This window comes from Rhinichthys klamathensis, unplaced genomic scaffold (genome assembly GCF_029890125.1).
Source record: "Rhinichthys klamathensis goyatoka isolate OS25496 unplaced genomic scaffold, OSU_Roscu_1.1 h1tg000254l_1, whole genome shotgun sequence".
In the NCBI taxonomy this organism is placed as follows: Eukaryota; Metazoa; Chordata; class Actinopteri; order Cypriniformes; family Leuciscidae; genus Rhinichthys; species Rhinichthys klamathensis.
The window spans coordinates 4,946,919-4,962,278 of NW_026606776.1; the positions used below are offsets into that span (position 1 = coordinate 4,946,919).

Here is a 15,360-nt window from a genome sequence, read left to right on the forward strand (position 1 = left end):
ATTAAACTTAAATTAAACGTCTCGCTTTGGTCTACACTGGAAGTCTGTTCTGCTCGCTCTGCTAAAGCTAAACTATAATTACTAAAGCTGAAACTAAATAAAATAAAAACTATATAGAAATGTGTTTGCAAAATAAAACTAAATAAAAACTAACAAAACCATTAATGAAACTAGCTAAAACTAAACTGAAATTTAAAGCAAAATTGAAAACGATATTAAAATAAAAACTAATTTAAAAAAGCAAAACTATAACAACAGATATTCCCGGAGACAGAGCACACCCGAAGACGGCTCTCACTCAGAAATCAATAAAGTCTTCATTCGCTGCCGGTTCTCATTATGACAAGACGAGCAAAAAGTGGAAAGACATAACAAGTGCATTCAGGCCTACCTCATGTTGCATGTTTGCACTTTTTGAGAAAAAAAAATGGCAAAAAAAAAAAAACATTTCAGGTCTATGTCCAATGAAATGCCTCACCTGTTTCTGGTTATCTACTGTTAAAATACATATTTTGCCTGTAATTTAACTAAGGTGTACTAAAATGTGATTCCAATTTTTTTTCTCATATCGCGATATAATATCGATATCGTCCGGACAGTGAAAAATATCGTGATATGAATTTTTGCTCATATCGCCCACCCCTAACATATCACATACTCAACTCTGTATTTTGGGCCGCAGAATAAGCATTTAAAGGTGCTATATGTATTTTTTAGCGGCCTCTATTCAGATTGCAACCAATTTTTACAAGAGCGCTCATGCTCGAACACAAGAGCGAGCACTCATGGTACCGGCCACACTGAGACTTTCAACACACCGGAGAAAGCATCAAACAACATGCTGGAAACTCATGTAAACTCCCACTGCAATGTTACAATAATAGGCTACTTTTATCGCTTGACGTTGAACTAATGTTCCATGCTCATACCATGATAACGTTACATTGACTGCATTTAGCCGACATGTGGTGTTATCTAGCACAACACATTTCACTAACTATTCGTGTATCTTTCACAATCAGGCAGCAATGTCAACATAGATGAATGTATAATATGATAACGAAAACGGTTAGTGAACTAGACTGAACAATTTCAGTGTAACAGTAAGATCGTAGGAAGTAACATTACTGTACTGAACATGTCTGGAAATGTGTATTATAAACAATATGATAGTAGTGGGATGAGTGACGTTAGACAGTAGATCTAGTACATAAAAGAAAAGTTACATAAAAGCACCCACTTTTTGTTATCCTGGAACAGTCTTTTGTATTCATTTCATGTCTCATGTATGTTGTAGTTTACCTTGCTATCTCATTACAGTTTACCATTATTTATTTCAGCATATCTGAAAACTTGTAATTTATCACAATAAAAATAGCGGAGGTCTCTCCATAATTCAAACGCTCTGCCGATGTTGATCCGTGTTTTCGTCCTGAGTCGATCCGATTGACGTTTGGCCTGACGAGCTTCAGCAGATAATTTTTTTTTATTTTTTTATTTTTTTTTGTGGAGTTAGTGTTGGAGTCTGTGTTGTGCTGGAGGCAGGTCGTTTTTTGGTGTTATCAGACTCCATGTCGTCAGCTGCAGTGCCGTCGCATAGACTGTCACTGTATATAAAAGGAGAGAGGCTCGGGAGCGCGCATGCACGTCACATCCGATGGATTTCGCAGTAAATCCGACCCGGAGACCTCACATAGAAATAGGAATACTGGCCTTCAGAGGTAATAGCAAAACCCGACAAGTGGATCATTGTAATGTGTGATTACAACCCCTTCACACACAGGCAATAAAAAAAGGATTCATTTTAGAAGAAAAGTTACATATAGCACCTTTAATATTTCCTTGTTTGAGAAAAGACTGATACAAGGGTACAAGATTAATGTAGCTTTAGGTTCCCAGCGAACAGGGAGCATTCTCAGAACTTTAGCTAACGTTGTGGCAAGGTTCTCTCAAAGTTATCATTCAACATTCTTCCAGTAACGTTAATAAAATATTTGTTCAATAAAACAAGTTATCTGGTGTTAAATAATGTTCTCAGAACATTATTTATCATTAATGGACCGTTTTCACCTGAAAGGTTGAAACATTTCTGTTTTATGTTACATGTTTCAGAAAGTTCAGGGAATGTTCAAAAGTAACGTTCCCACTATGTTTGTAAAATGATCAAATGAAACGTTCATATAACCAAGAAGTCTTTAAAACGTTTAAAAAACTGGACATTCAGAAATTATTCAGAAATACGATTTTTACAACTAAATGGGAACATTGGCAAAACTTTCTTAGAGGACATATTTTTCTTAGCTGGGTCAATATTCTGTCTTCCTGCTTTAATCCCCACTGTCTTACTCTGGATTACAACTGTCTAGACACATGCAGGTCACACACAACAAACATATGTTACTCATACACACAGGTCACTGACATACACAAACACGGGTCACCCACAAGAGACTATTAGCTATATACACAGAGAGCAGAAGTATAAATACTTTTTTGTACACATTTCACATGCACTGACCAAGGAAGTCTATAATGCCTGAAGAAAGCTTTACATTAGCATTCCCATTAATCTTAAAGGCAGTTGCACAGCAAATCACAGGGGCCCTCAGAGGTATGTGACCTGGATTATGCCGTCTTGGCTCCTGGGCACTTAGATCCTGGTTACCTGGTAACATTTGTCATGTGGCTGATTACTCGTTTAAGTCAGTGGGTAGACAAAATGTTTTTTGTTTTTTTTTATAATTTCCAATGTTTTCAGCGTGTCCTTAATAAGTCTTAAAATGTCATCTACTGTCACACATTTAAGGCCATAAAAAGTTTTAATATCTTATAACAACAAGGGCCAGATTTACTAAAAGCTTGCGCAAGCACAAACCCTCTTTTTGCATAAAAAACTACTGTCCGGATTTACTAAAGACAAACGGTGGAAAATTTGCAATAGAACTGACCAATAGAAAAGTAACACAGTGGAAAACGCTATATACACCCCTGACGCTATATCTACAATGGATATAGATGCGCATTGGGTCTCTGACATACTCCACACACTTGAGTCTGCAGACAACAGTTGATGCATCCACTTTAAACAGCTCAGACTTCAGAAGGATCCCCATTGGAAACAAGTGAATGGTTTATTTTAATGGTGTTCCGGATCACGTCGGAGGATTATAAGTTTGTTCAGAGCATTTTGTTTTGTAAATGAGGCACAGACTAATGGAGAGTTTGCAAAGAAAGTTTTGAAGCAACCAACTGTACTACACACACACACACACACAAAAAAAATCATATAAATGCTATCCTCTCCCTCTGTGTGTGTTTAACAAAATGTGAACCTAATCACAAACAAATGATTAAATGTAAATGCAAGTAAATTATTTCATAATGCTTTGTCTGTAAATGATGGTTTTATACAGATAATGTGGTAACGCTTTAGATTACAGCCCGGAAAGTACTGCGTAATTAAAGCGATTTTACAGCGTAACCTTCGGTAATTATAGTAGGCCTATACTTACAATATAAGTATAAGGGAACAATATTTTAAGTTTGGGGAATAAAGGGATAACAACCAGGAGAATTAAAAAATTATTTATACTGTAAGTATTATTGAACTAAGGGGTACTTATTCTACTATTATGATATAACAATCTTACATTTGGGAGCAATTTAGCAAGAACATACCTTTTTGAAATAATGGTGAACCAGTACATACTGTATAGGCTTTTTAAAAATTACAGGGTACATATCTATGCATTTATAAAGTAATCTTTTTAACAAAAGTGCACTGAAAACGAAAACTATTGCAACTTTTGCTTAAATATTGAGGAAAGATACACTTGTTTCATTTAGTGGTGCTTGTTACCCTCTTGTTTCATGTAGTTACAGGGTAAGTGTGACATTGCGGGCTGTAAATTAAAGTGGTTCTTGTTACACTCTTGTTCCATGTAGTTACAGGGTAAGTACAATAAAATGCATACACAATCTTATATCACTGACTCGGAAACCTTTATTTATTATACAAGCACCACTTACCCTGTAACCACATGAAACCAGATATATTTCCCAGCATATTTAAAAAAAATTGCAGTAGTCTTAGCTTTTCTTGCCTTGAAACATGTTAGCCCAAACTTAAACATCTGCACTTTTGCAATCAAATTTTTTTTTTTTTTATAAATCCATAGATATGTACCCTGTCATTTTTAAAAAGCCTATACAGTATGTATTGGTACACAATTATTACAAAAAGGTACGCAGTGTATGTTCTCGCTAAATTGCTCCCAAATGTAAAGATTGTTGTATCATAATAGAATAATAAGTACCCCTTAGTTCTATACTTTATACTTACAGTATAAATATTTTTTTAATTCTCCTGGATGTAACCCCTTTATTCCCCAAACTTTAGATATTGTTCCCTTATACTTACATGTAAGTACTTTATAGGTACACTATAATTACAGAAAGATACACTGTAAATTCCTCTTAATTACACAGTACTTTCCGGGCTGTAATCTAAAGCGTTACCGATAAGGTTTTCAAAACACTTACTCACATGCAATAGAGAGTGGGCGTTGATACTGTTTCCTATACAAAGATGTTAGCCAATCACAACAGTGGCCGTTTACTGACAAGCCTTAAAGGAGCCGCCCCTTAAAAACGGAAGGAGGGTGTCACAGAGTCAGCCACACCGTCACAGCCCCAATCATCACCCAATCACCAGGACCCGCCCATGGATGGACACCTCACTGACCTTCCTAAAAAGACCATAAGACAGTTGCAGCTCATACAGAACGCAGCTGCCAGCTGCCAGTCCTCAGGTCTTTACACTGGCTCCCAGTTACATTTAGGATTGATTTTAAAGTATTATTACTGGTATATAAATCATTCAATGGGCAAGGACCTCAATATATTGCAGATATGCTCACTGAATATAAACCTAACAGATCACTCAGATCATTAGGATCACATCAGCTAGAAATACCAAGGATTCACTCTAAGCATGGAGAGTCTGCTTTTAGCTATTATGCCAGCCACAGCTGGAACCAGCTTCCAGAGGAGATCAGATGTGCTCCTACAGTAGTCACATTCAAATCCAGACTCAAAACACATCTGTTTAGCTGTGCATTTACTGAATGAGCACTGCGCCACTGTTTGTCCGACTGTTTGTCCTGTATTTTATTTTTTATTCTAAACTGTTTTAATTATTCTTATTTCTTTTGATTATTTTAACTTCCTCGGTGTAAAGCACTTTGAATTACCATTGTGTGTGAACTGTGCTATATAAATAAACCTGCCTTGCCTTGCCTTGCTCACTCGTTCACAATCACCAGAGTACTGACTCGCTGCACCTGGAGTCCCTCATCAACCTACATATTCACAGTTCACCATCCACTCATTGTCTGGTCTCGTTGCAGTTACCACTGCTTACCGTCAGACTCCTTACCCGTCTACTTACCTGTGATCCGTCTCGTCAAGCTTCCAGTCTTCTGGCCGTCTGTCATCTGTCGTCCTGATCCAGATCTCCTGTCTTGTTCACTTGTCACCTGCACAGAGAATCCACTTCAGTCTTCATCAGCTAAGTCACCATCATCGTCTGGTTCCCGCTGTTTCTCACCACTCTGCTCAATCAACACTGTTATCACTAATACACCTGTTTCCCTCTGTGTAGTGACAGAAGACCAGACAACAATGCAGAGTCCTGCCGAAACCAGCGAAGAACATCCACCGGATCCGTTTGCCAAACTCGTGCAAGCAGTCTTCAAGCAAACTCTACCCTCCGCACCACCCGCTCCTTCGCCACCTGCCTCTGCCAGTCCCATGGCCCGACCACCAGCATCATACAATGGTGAGGCGGAGGATTGCAGCGGGTTCTTACTACATTGTTCATTGTACTTTGAGATGCAGCCACAGCTTTTCTACAACGAACGGGCGCGTATCGCCTTTATGATCTCACTGTTGACTGGACGAGTGCTGCAATAGGCACAATTTATCTGGCATTCCAACGGCCCAGTCACGAGTTCCTTAACATCGTTCATCAACCACTTAAAGAAGTCTTCAGTCAAACTGCATCAGTACTATCCGTCCATGATCAGCTGTTCAACCTCCGTCAAGGTAAAACCCCCATAAATGCATATGCTCTTCAATTCCGCACTTAAGCAGCATCCAGCGGGTGGAATGAGACGGCACTGCTAACAGCCTTTCGCCAGGGTCTCAACCCGGAAGTGTGCCACCAGATAGTCATTTATGATAATAACGTTGGATTGGAGTTTCATTCAGAAAGCTGTGCACATATCTCAACGTCTGTCAGCCTGGTCACTCGATCAACCCGCTCCGCATCCTCCGCCCATCTCTCCATCTGTCGCCCTTCCAGCACCCGAACCAATGCAGGTCGACGCATATCACTTCACCAGCGTGGAGCGTCAAAGGAGACTATTGCAACACTTGTGTCTGTATTGTGGGGGAGAAGGCCATGTCATCGCGAACTGCCTGATTTGACCACCACGCCCAGCGGTGAGTACAATCCAGTTTCTCCCAAAAGTTGCACCCCTCACTCGTATACCTGTCCAAATTCTCACCCAAAAACTTCTTGTTCCAGCGCGAGCGCTCATCGACTCCGGGTCCACAGGGAACTTCATCTCTCATCAACTTCTCCAAAGACTCAACCTCCAGAGGAAACGTTGCTCCCAGGAACTACCCATCCACACCATTCCCGGCAAACCGCTGGGCCGTGGTCGCATTCGTCATTTCTTCACCACAGTAACGCTCCGCGCTGGCTGCCTCCATGAGGAGAAGATCATATTCATGGTGCTGGAGGGATCAACCCCTGACATCATCCTGGGATGCCTATGGATGAACCAACATGAGCCCACCATAAATTGGAACTCTGGAGAAATTCTGCAATGGGGTGATTCCTGCTTCAAGGACTGTCTTTCTTCTGTGCCCAAACCGTCTATCCGCCGGACCTGTCAACACCCCTTGAAGTCTTCATCCAATATTCAGGTGAACTCCACCTCCGTTGAGAGCCCAGAAACTGAGAGCAAAACTGAAGTCCCAGAAGTGTTCAGCAAGCGGTTGGCGACCCGTCTACCACCTCATCGGCCATGGAACTGTGCCATCCACCTGCTGCCTGGGGCCACTCCATCGAAGGGTAAGTTCTACCCTTTGTCTATCCTGGAACAGAAGGCCATGGAGGAGTATGTTCAGGAGGCTCTAAAACAACGTTTCATCAGACCATCGACGTCCCCTGCCGCTTCCAGCTTCTTCTTCGTGGCCAAGAAGGACGGAGGCTTGCGGCCATGCATCGACTACCGGGCACTCAGCTCTCAGACCTTCAAATTCAGCTATCCTCTTCCTCTGGTCTCTGCCGCCCTGGAACAGCTCCATCGCTTCGTCATCGTCTACATCGACGACATCCCGATCCAATCCCGATCCAATCCCGGAACCTGGCCAAACATCGCCAACACGTGATGCAGGTCCTCCAAAAGCTGAGAGAACACCACCTCTATCTCAAGTTGGAGAAGTGCGAGTTCCACACGCCATCCGTCCAGTTCCTTGGATATATCATTGACCAACGAGGTATCCAAATGGACCAGAGGAAGGTGGACACCATTCACAACTGGCTCCAACCTGTCACTATAAAGGAACTCCAACGCTTTCTAGGCTTCGCCAACTTCTACCGTAGATTCATCAAGAATTACACTCTCCTCAGCTCAACTCTCACCTCACTCCTCAGAAACCGGCCCAAGTTTCTGTCCTGGAACCCCTTCCAACGCCTGAAGAATGCCTTCATCACTGCTCGAATCCAGGTACACCCCAATCAAGAACTCCTATTCGTGGTCGAAGAGGACGCCTCTACCCCCGGGGTTGGAGAGGTACTATCCCAGCGGCAGGGTGAGCCTCCTCGACTCCATCCATGCGCCTTCTACTTCAAGAAGCTGTCCCCGGCGGATCAGAATTACGATATTGGGAATCGTGAGCTGCGATCAAGCTCACCTTGGAGGAATGGAGACACTGGCTGGAGGGAGCTCATCACCATTTTGAAGTCATCACAGATCACCAGAACCTGGAATATCTCAGAGAAGTCAAACGACTCAACCCAAGACTCAACGTCATCGTAGAACGATTCTCCAAAGCCGCAGAACTCCTCTTTCAACAAGTTTTTCGTCATTATGGCCTTCCAGAAGACACTTTATCGGACAGAGGTCCCCAGTTTATCTCCTGACTATGGCAGGCCTTCAAACTTCAAACCCACAGACAAACGGCCAGACTGAGCGCAAGATCCAGGAAATCGGGAGATACCTGCGGTCATACTGCCATCAGAACCAGGACAGCTGGAGCCGCTACCTCCCCTGGGTGGAGTATGCCCAGAACTCCCTGCGTCCAACCACCACTGAGCTTACTCCATTCCAATGTATCCTCGGCTACCAACCTCCTTCTTACCCTGGTCCGGAGAACCATCGGAGGTTCAAGCTGTCAACCACTGGTTCGAGGAGAGCGAGCGAGAGGGTATGGGACTCAGCCCATGTGCATCTCCAGCGGGCAGTGCGAAGACACCAACGCCAGGCGGATGTCCGAAGAGCTGAAGCCACCCAATACCAGCCAGCACAGAAGGTTTCGTTCTCCACCCGCGACATTCGTCTTCGCCTGCCCTGCCGTAAGCTGAGTCCCCCCTATATAGGTCCCTTCACTGTGCAGAGGCAGGTCTACGAGGTCGCCTACAGGCCCAACCTTCCACCTCACTACCGTATTTCGCCTGCATTCCATGTCTCCCTCCTGAAACCCTTCACTGAACCTCTGTCCTCTTCTCCCACAGAACCCACCACGGACGAAGTACCTCCTCCTTCAGATGTCGCTGATGAGGACCTAGTGTACCGAGTCTATACTACCTTCGACTCACGGCGACGGGGCGCCCGCCTAGAGTACCTGATCGACTGGGAGGGGTACGGTCCAGAGGAACGTTCATGGGTCTCTCAAGATGATGTCCTGGATCCGCTACTCACCCAGTTTCACGAGGATCAACCAGACCGTCCAGCCCACAGAGGTCGAAGCTGGCCCTGTCACCGAGTCATTCAGCCTTCAGGAGCCGGCCGTGGAGGAGGGGGTACTACAGTTCACCATCCACTCATTGTCTGGTCTCATCGCAGTTACCACTGCTTACCGTCAGACTCCTTACCCGTCTACTTACCTGTGATTCATCTCGTCAAGCTTCCAGTCTTCTGACCGTCTGTCATCTGTCCTCCTGATCCAGATCTCCTGTCTTCTTGTTCACTTGTCACCTGCACAGAGAATCCACTTCTGTCTTCATCAGCTAAGTCACCATCATCAGTCAACAAGTCACCATCATCTGGTTCCCACTGTTTCTCACCACTCTGCTCAATAAACACTGTTATCACTAATACACCTGTCTGTTTCCTTCTGTGTTGTGACAGAGGGCCTGAACGAAGGTTGAAAAAAAAATTTTTCTGCATTTGTATTGTATGTTTTGTGTGCAAAAAAGTTTATTGACAAATAAGTGAACTTCAAGGAACGTATTAAAATAATAATAAAACAATACATGTCGTGACCCCTTTAAATTTGGAGATGGAAAAAAACAAGAATTGTTATACTGCCTAATGTGATTATTAAACTTCAAAAGACTGTATCTATCTATCTATCTATCTATCTATCTATCTATCTATCTATCTATCTATCTATCTATCTATCTATCTATCTATCTATCTATCTATCTATCAATCTATCTATCTATCTATCGTGCTTAGCATAAGTGAACACACCCATGCTACCTAGAGATTGGCATGGGGTACTTTCCGTAAGATCATCTCTCAATGCAAATCAATACAGCTATTAGGCTAACTGAAATAAAACCATGCCAATCTCTAGGTATGGCGAATCTTAATTCCAAAGGCCAAGGGAACTTTATCAGCATAGTATCCTGAATCCATGAAATAACTGGCCTTTAAAAATAAAAATCTGCCTGCCTCTATTGGAATTTAACATAGGGGTGTCCTGACTTATGCACCCTGTATTTTAAGGAAGAACATTTATTTATTTACGATACATTATTCAATCACAAAGAAAATTGGTGTCCTTAAAGGTTGGAGTTTTCCTCATTTTTTTAATTAAGCCATTAAGATCAATTTCTAAAAATCTATCTATCTATCTATCTATCTATCTATCTATCTATCTATCTATCTATCTATCTATCTATCTATCTATCTATCTATCTATCTATCTATCTATCTATCTATCTATCTATCTATCTATCTATCTATCTATCTATCTATCTATCTATCTGGTTCACATTTGTACTGTATTTGGTCTTACTGGTCTGTTAGTCATGTTCTCTACACAATGTTTGTGTACATTTACATAATAGTATTCTTTGGTCATATCAGACTTTTCCACCTCCATGTCTGTTATCAGGATGATTTCTGGGAAGGATTCTGATTTGTTTTTCTGATTCATTTTCTCTAAGAGAGAGGTTTCATGGATTGAATTAAAAAAAAAAAAAAAAAAAAAAAAAAACAATAACCAGCATGGCAAAATTGCTGTAAAACTAGGTAGATATAACATAATTGATGTCTTAGGTGTTTGTTTATCTGAAAATCTGTGCTTGAGTGACAATTTTGTAACGTTAAAGCTATTTCAAGAGACTAAAGTGGTCTTTTGAAGAAGGAAAGGTGTTCTCTTACATTTACATTCAAAGCATTTGGCAGATGCTGTTCTCCAGGGCAACTTTGTTATCAACACATGCCATGCATGGAATTTGGAATGCTATCTGTTGGAAAAGAAGTGCTTCTTATACAAATATAAAGAAAAAAATACAAGATAAAATTTGAGTTGTAGGTCCGCATTGGATAAACGAAGGAGCTTGACCTTTGACTACCTTTATGCTAGGTTGTGTACTGCCTCAGGCACGTGCACAGGTAGGGCTCAACCTGTGCAGAGCACATGCCCTTTTTGCCGAAGTGCCCTTTTTTTTGGTGATGGTGTTTTTTATTTTATTTTTTTATATAAATTAATGCTATTGGTCATCCTTTAAGTCTATCTGTCTGTTTTAAAAATATTTAGCCAATGAAAGATCTTAAAAAGAGCTTGTGTAAATCTTGTTCGCTGTCAGTAAAGCTGATAACTCCGCCCCCTCTATCGTGACTGAATGAACTGAAGCTCCGCAGCGGCCGCACAGCAGACAGCAGAAGTTTTGCAAGGGTAAACTAAGATCTTGTTGTTTGAATAAGTACTAAACACGTTGTCTATAAAAGCTCATATTTTATTTATTTGATGTCTGACTAAGATATGTGGGACCTGAGAGAGAGGACTATATGCTAACATTTGCCATAGTCATAGCCAATACATAGCCTACACTTAAATAGCCTGTGCATACAGCAGCATTTCATTTTTTATAAAATGCGATTTTGACCAAATGTATTTTACAACAGGAAAAACTGAGCGCCTATATAGCTATAACAATCTAGTTGGTAAAGCTGTTGATGAAAATGTAATGATGCCGCCGGCGCCGTTTCCATCAGAAAATCATAAGCACATGCGCGCCCCCGCGCTGTTCGTACTGGAACTGACACAAAGCGACGAGTGATCCTCGTCACCTACCTAACATATATTTCTAAGAAATGTGTTCTTTGATTTATGATTGCTGCTGATACACTTAATTTATTAACATTTAATCATGTTATGGTAATAATATTAAATTATGGTTAGTTCAAGGCTGTTAATATGGATGTATTCGCTGTCTAATTCTTGAATCTATAGTATTTTATATACTCTCCGGTCGTCCTCACATGTAGTAAAACATGGTTTTACTACAGTAATGTTGTAGTAACAAAAAAAAAAACAAAAAAAAACATTACAGAAGATCACTGTGAAATCTTTATATTTTATCATCCATAATGTAATTTGTGATTTCATTCATCCCAGGCTTAATTTATTTGATCCAAAATAAGCAAAAACAGTAATATTGTGAAATATTTAAAATAACTGTTTTCTATTTGAATATATTTTAAAATGAAATTTATTTCTGTGGTCAAAGCTGACTTCAGTGTCATGTGATCCTTCAGAAATTCTTTTCACTGCAACTGTACTTTTCACACTATTTTATAATTTTTTCATTGCTGGCTTATTTTATGGGAAGTGTAGTGAATAAGAGACCTTCAAGAGACCAACATTGGTCCTCCACAGTGTCAGGTTTTTGCCATCAACTGCAACTGTGGAGAGATCCTTTTCAAAAATGAGGTTAATTAAGAACCAACTCCGAAGCCTTTGCTCAGAGGAGAGACTAGACCTTCTCCCCATAGCCATAGAGAGGGACATCACAGTGAAGTCATAAACATCTTCAAGCATGGCTCACAGAAGGTTGCTGTTGTAATATGGTTTAAAGAAGCCCTGAAACTCTGTATATCTATATTATCTATATTATTATTATTATGGTTGTTAATAATAGTGAATAAATCTAAAGCTTTTGAGACTATTATTTTTTTTCTATTGAATTTGTCATGAAGATGAGACCATTTCCTCTTATGTAGGCTTACTAAATAATCTTGATATTAAAAAAAGGGAGGGGGGTGCCCTTTTTCAGTTTCAGCACATGCCCCTCAAAAGGTCTGTGCACGGCCCTGTACTGCCTTGTTTTGAACTTGATTCTAGCAGTTATAGGGAGCCAGTGAAGGAAGTGTAGCAGCGGTGTGATGTGGGAGTACTTGGAAGTTCACAATTTATTTTTGTCATCAAGAGAGAGAGAGGAAAGCGTAGGTGGAGGGTTGAGTAAAAGGTGCTGGAGAGTTTCCTTGGGGCAGCAGCTTCAAGCTTTGCTTCATAGCTCTTCTTCAAGTTCAGAATATGAGGCACAGTAATCTGGAGTTCCCTAATGTGCTATCTGAGCCCATGCAGCTGGTTATCCGGCTTCATTTAAAATCGCATCCATTTCTATATATTTGGCCTTCCGTTCACATTGAGATGGCGTTTTTGTCCAGCGAAAATGGAGTGTTTTGAAGACGCACTCCCAAATGAATGAATTTGAAAACACTTTTCAAATGTATCAGGATTAATGTAGACAAACGGTAGCCTCTGTTAGCCATTATGATGGAAATGTGGACCAGGCTTGGTGGAAACAGGACAGAGAGTCAAAACAAGAGAAAAATGCAACAATTGATGCAGCTGCTTCGATAATGGCTATCATGAGGTGTTGGTATGGTTAGGAAATCAGAAGAAGATTTTAGTAGCACCTTCAAATGAAGATCTTGGTGGGTGTAAAGAGGGCTAGGCTGAGGAGTGCAAGTGTTGAAATGAAATTTCAGTAGTGCAAACATGTCTAATACGTGTTTGTGTTTTGTGGTCCACAGGTTTATACACGGTATGGGAAATGTTACACGTTTAATGGAAACAAGACATCACCCAAGCGGGTGAGGCAAGGCGGCACTGGAAACGGCCTGGAGCTGATGCTGGATATTCAACAGGACGAGTATCTGCCCATCTGGAGAGAAACCAGTGAGTGATTATTAATGCAACTGCTGCTATTTTGCATCTCAGTTATAGATTGTAGTGTAAATGACCTTGAATGACTTTAGTATTTATGCTACTGTAATTTTGTTGCAAAGGAGATTGTTTTGTATGCATTATTCTTCTTCATACAGTTTGGGGTTGGTAAGATTTGTTTCTTATGCTCAAGATGGCTGCATTTGTTTGATGAAAAAATACAGTAATATTGTGAAATACTATTACAATTTAAAATAAATGTTTTCTATTTTAATCTTAAAATGTCATTTATTCCTATGACGACAACGCTGAATTTTCAGCAGCCATTACTGCAGTCTTCAGTGTTACATGATCCTTCAGAAATCAATCTAATATGCTGGTTTGATACTGAAGAATCCTTTCTTATTACCCACAGTTGAAAACAGTTGTTTCATTATTCTTTAATGAATAGAAAGTTCTTAAGAACAGACATTTTTTTGTAACATTATAAATTCCTTTACTGTCACTTTTGATCAATTTAACCCTTAAATGCATGAATGTTTCGCCAATCATTATTACATATTTGGGTCTTTAGCGACCCTTATCTGTACCTAACACGGATGGATCTCTACCGTCGCGATAATATAAAACTCTCCTGATATTAAAGTAACAATTACAGAAGAATAAAATAAAGCACATTTGGTTACCTTTTGGATTTATACCATCATCACTGTCCTCACCAGAGCTCATTTCCCAGTACGTTCAACATCTGGCTCATATTCGCGATCTCAAACATATTCTCAAAACTATCATTTTCAACATCTTAAAAATCAATATTTTGATCGCTGACAGCTTCTGAACCAGATCCACCATCAAGTGACAGTGACACTAATATTTGATTGCGTTCAGTACTTGCTCTTCAGTAAATCGCTCTGAGCCATTTCAAGTTTTGCTGATGATACTTCCTATTCATTTGTTTTCCACCTGCGGTAACTATGAGTGAAACGTCACTTCATTTTTGTGTATCAGACATTGTCACCTTGAGGAATAAAGATGAATTACATTTATTCAGTCATCAAAGTTTCAATTATTGTTGTGCAGAAAAAAATATACACGGTTACACACCTCGGGTCGTTAGTGAAATGAATGAATGGGAAACAGGCATTCTTTTATAATTTAATCATTTTTTTCTTGTTATATTGTTCGTAATGAATTGAAATACTAAGAAGGTTGATGTCTATCCTTAAAAAATGTATGAGGAGGAGGTTAGTGAATGACATCCCAGGTCACTAAAGACCCGAGGTATGCGTTTAAGGCTTAATGCATCTTGCTGAATAATATCTTTAAAGTGCCCCTATTATGCTATTATGCAGATGGGCTGATCTTGAATCTTCCCCGCATGACGTCATACAGGAAAAAGGTTACCTCCCCTTTCTCTGCTTTTCCCGCCCAGAGAATTTGACCTGCCCATGAGAAAATTAGCTAGGAAGTACGAACGCGCGAGCGCAATTTGAGTTTTTCCTCGAGAGACAACATGAAAAGGCAACAGTAGGCTAGCGTTTAGATGATAATGACTAACAGCATACGTAAACCATTCGAATAAAGTACCGTATCCAGACATAATTTTTAAACTAACCATTCGGAGATGTCCTGCTGGAGCCGCTGAGTTGCAACTTCTTCATCCGTTGCTTCTCCATACGGATCAGATTCTGGGTCAAACTGAAATGCTTGAACGACTGCGTGTCTGCGTGCCATTGCAATATATCCAATGTAAACATGCATGGTACTGTTGCCGCGAAATGGTCAAGGCCACACCCGCCCTACACCTTGCCCCACCTTTCTCCTCCTCATTAGCATTTAAAGCTACAGACACTGAAACGGCACTATAATTCTGTACCACGG

The 15,360-nt window shown here is 40.6% G+C and overlaps 1 protein-coding gene across 1 annotated transcript in view; it reads left to right on the top strand.

Moving 5' to 3' along the window:
- Nucleotides 1–15,360, top strand: part of asic4b (acid-sensing (proton-gated) ion channel family member 4b) — a 52,701-nt gene that overhangs the window by 30,688 nt on the left and 6,653 nt on the right. The window contains exon 2 of the mRNA XM_056266851.1: nucleotides 13,347–13,491. Coding sequence (XP_056122826.1) covers nucleotides 13,347–13,491 — 145 coding nt within the window. The remainder of the gene's footprint in view (nucleotides 1–13,346; nucleotides 13,492–15,360) is intronic.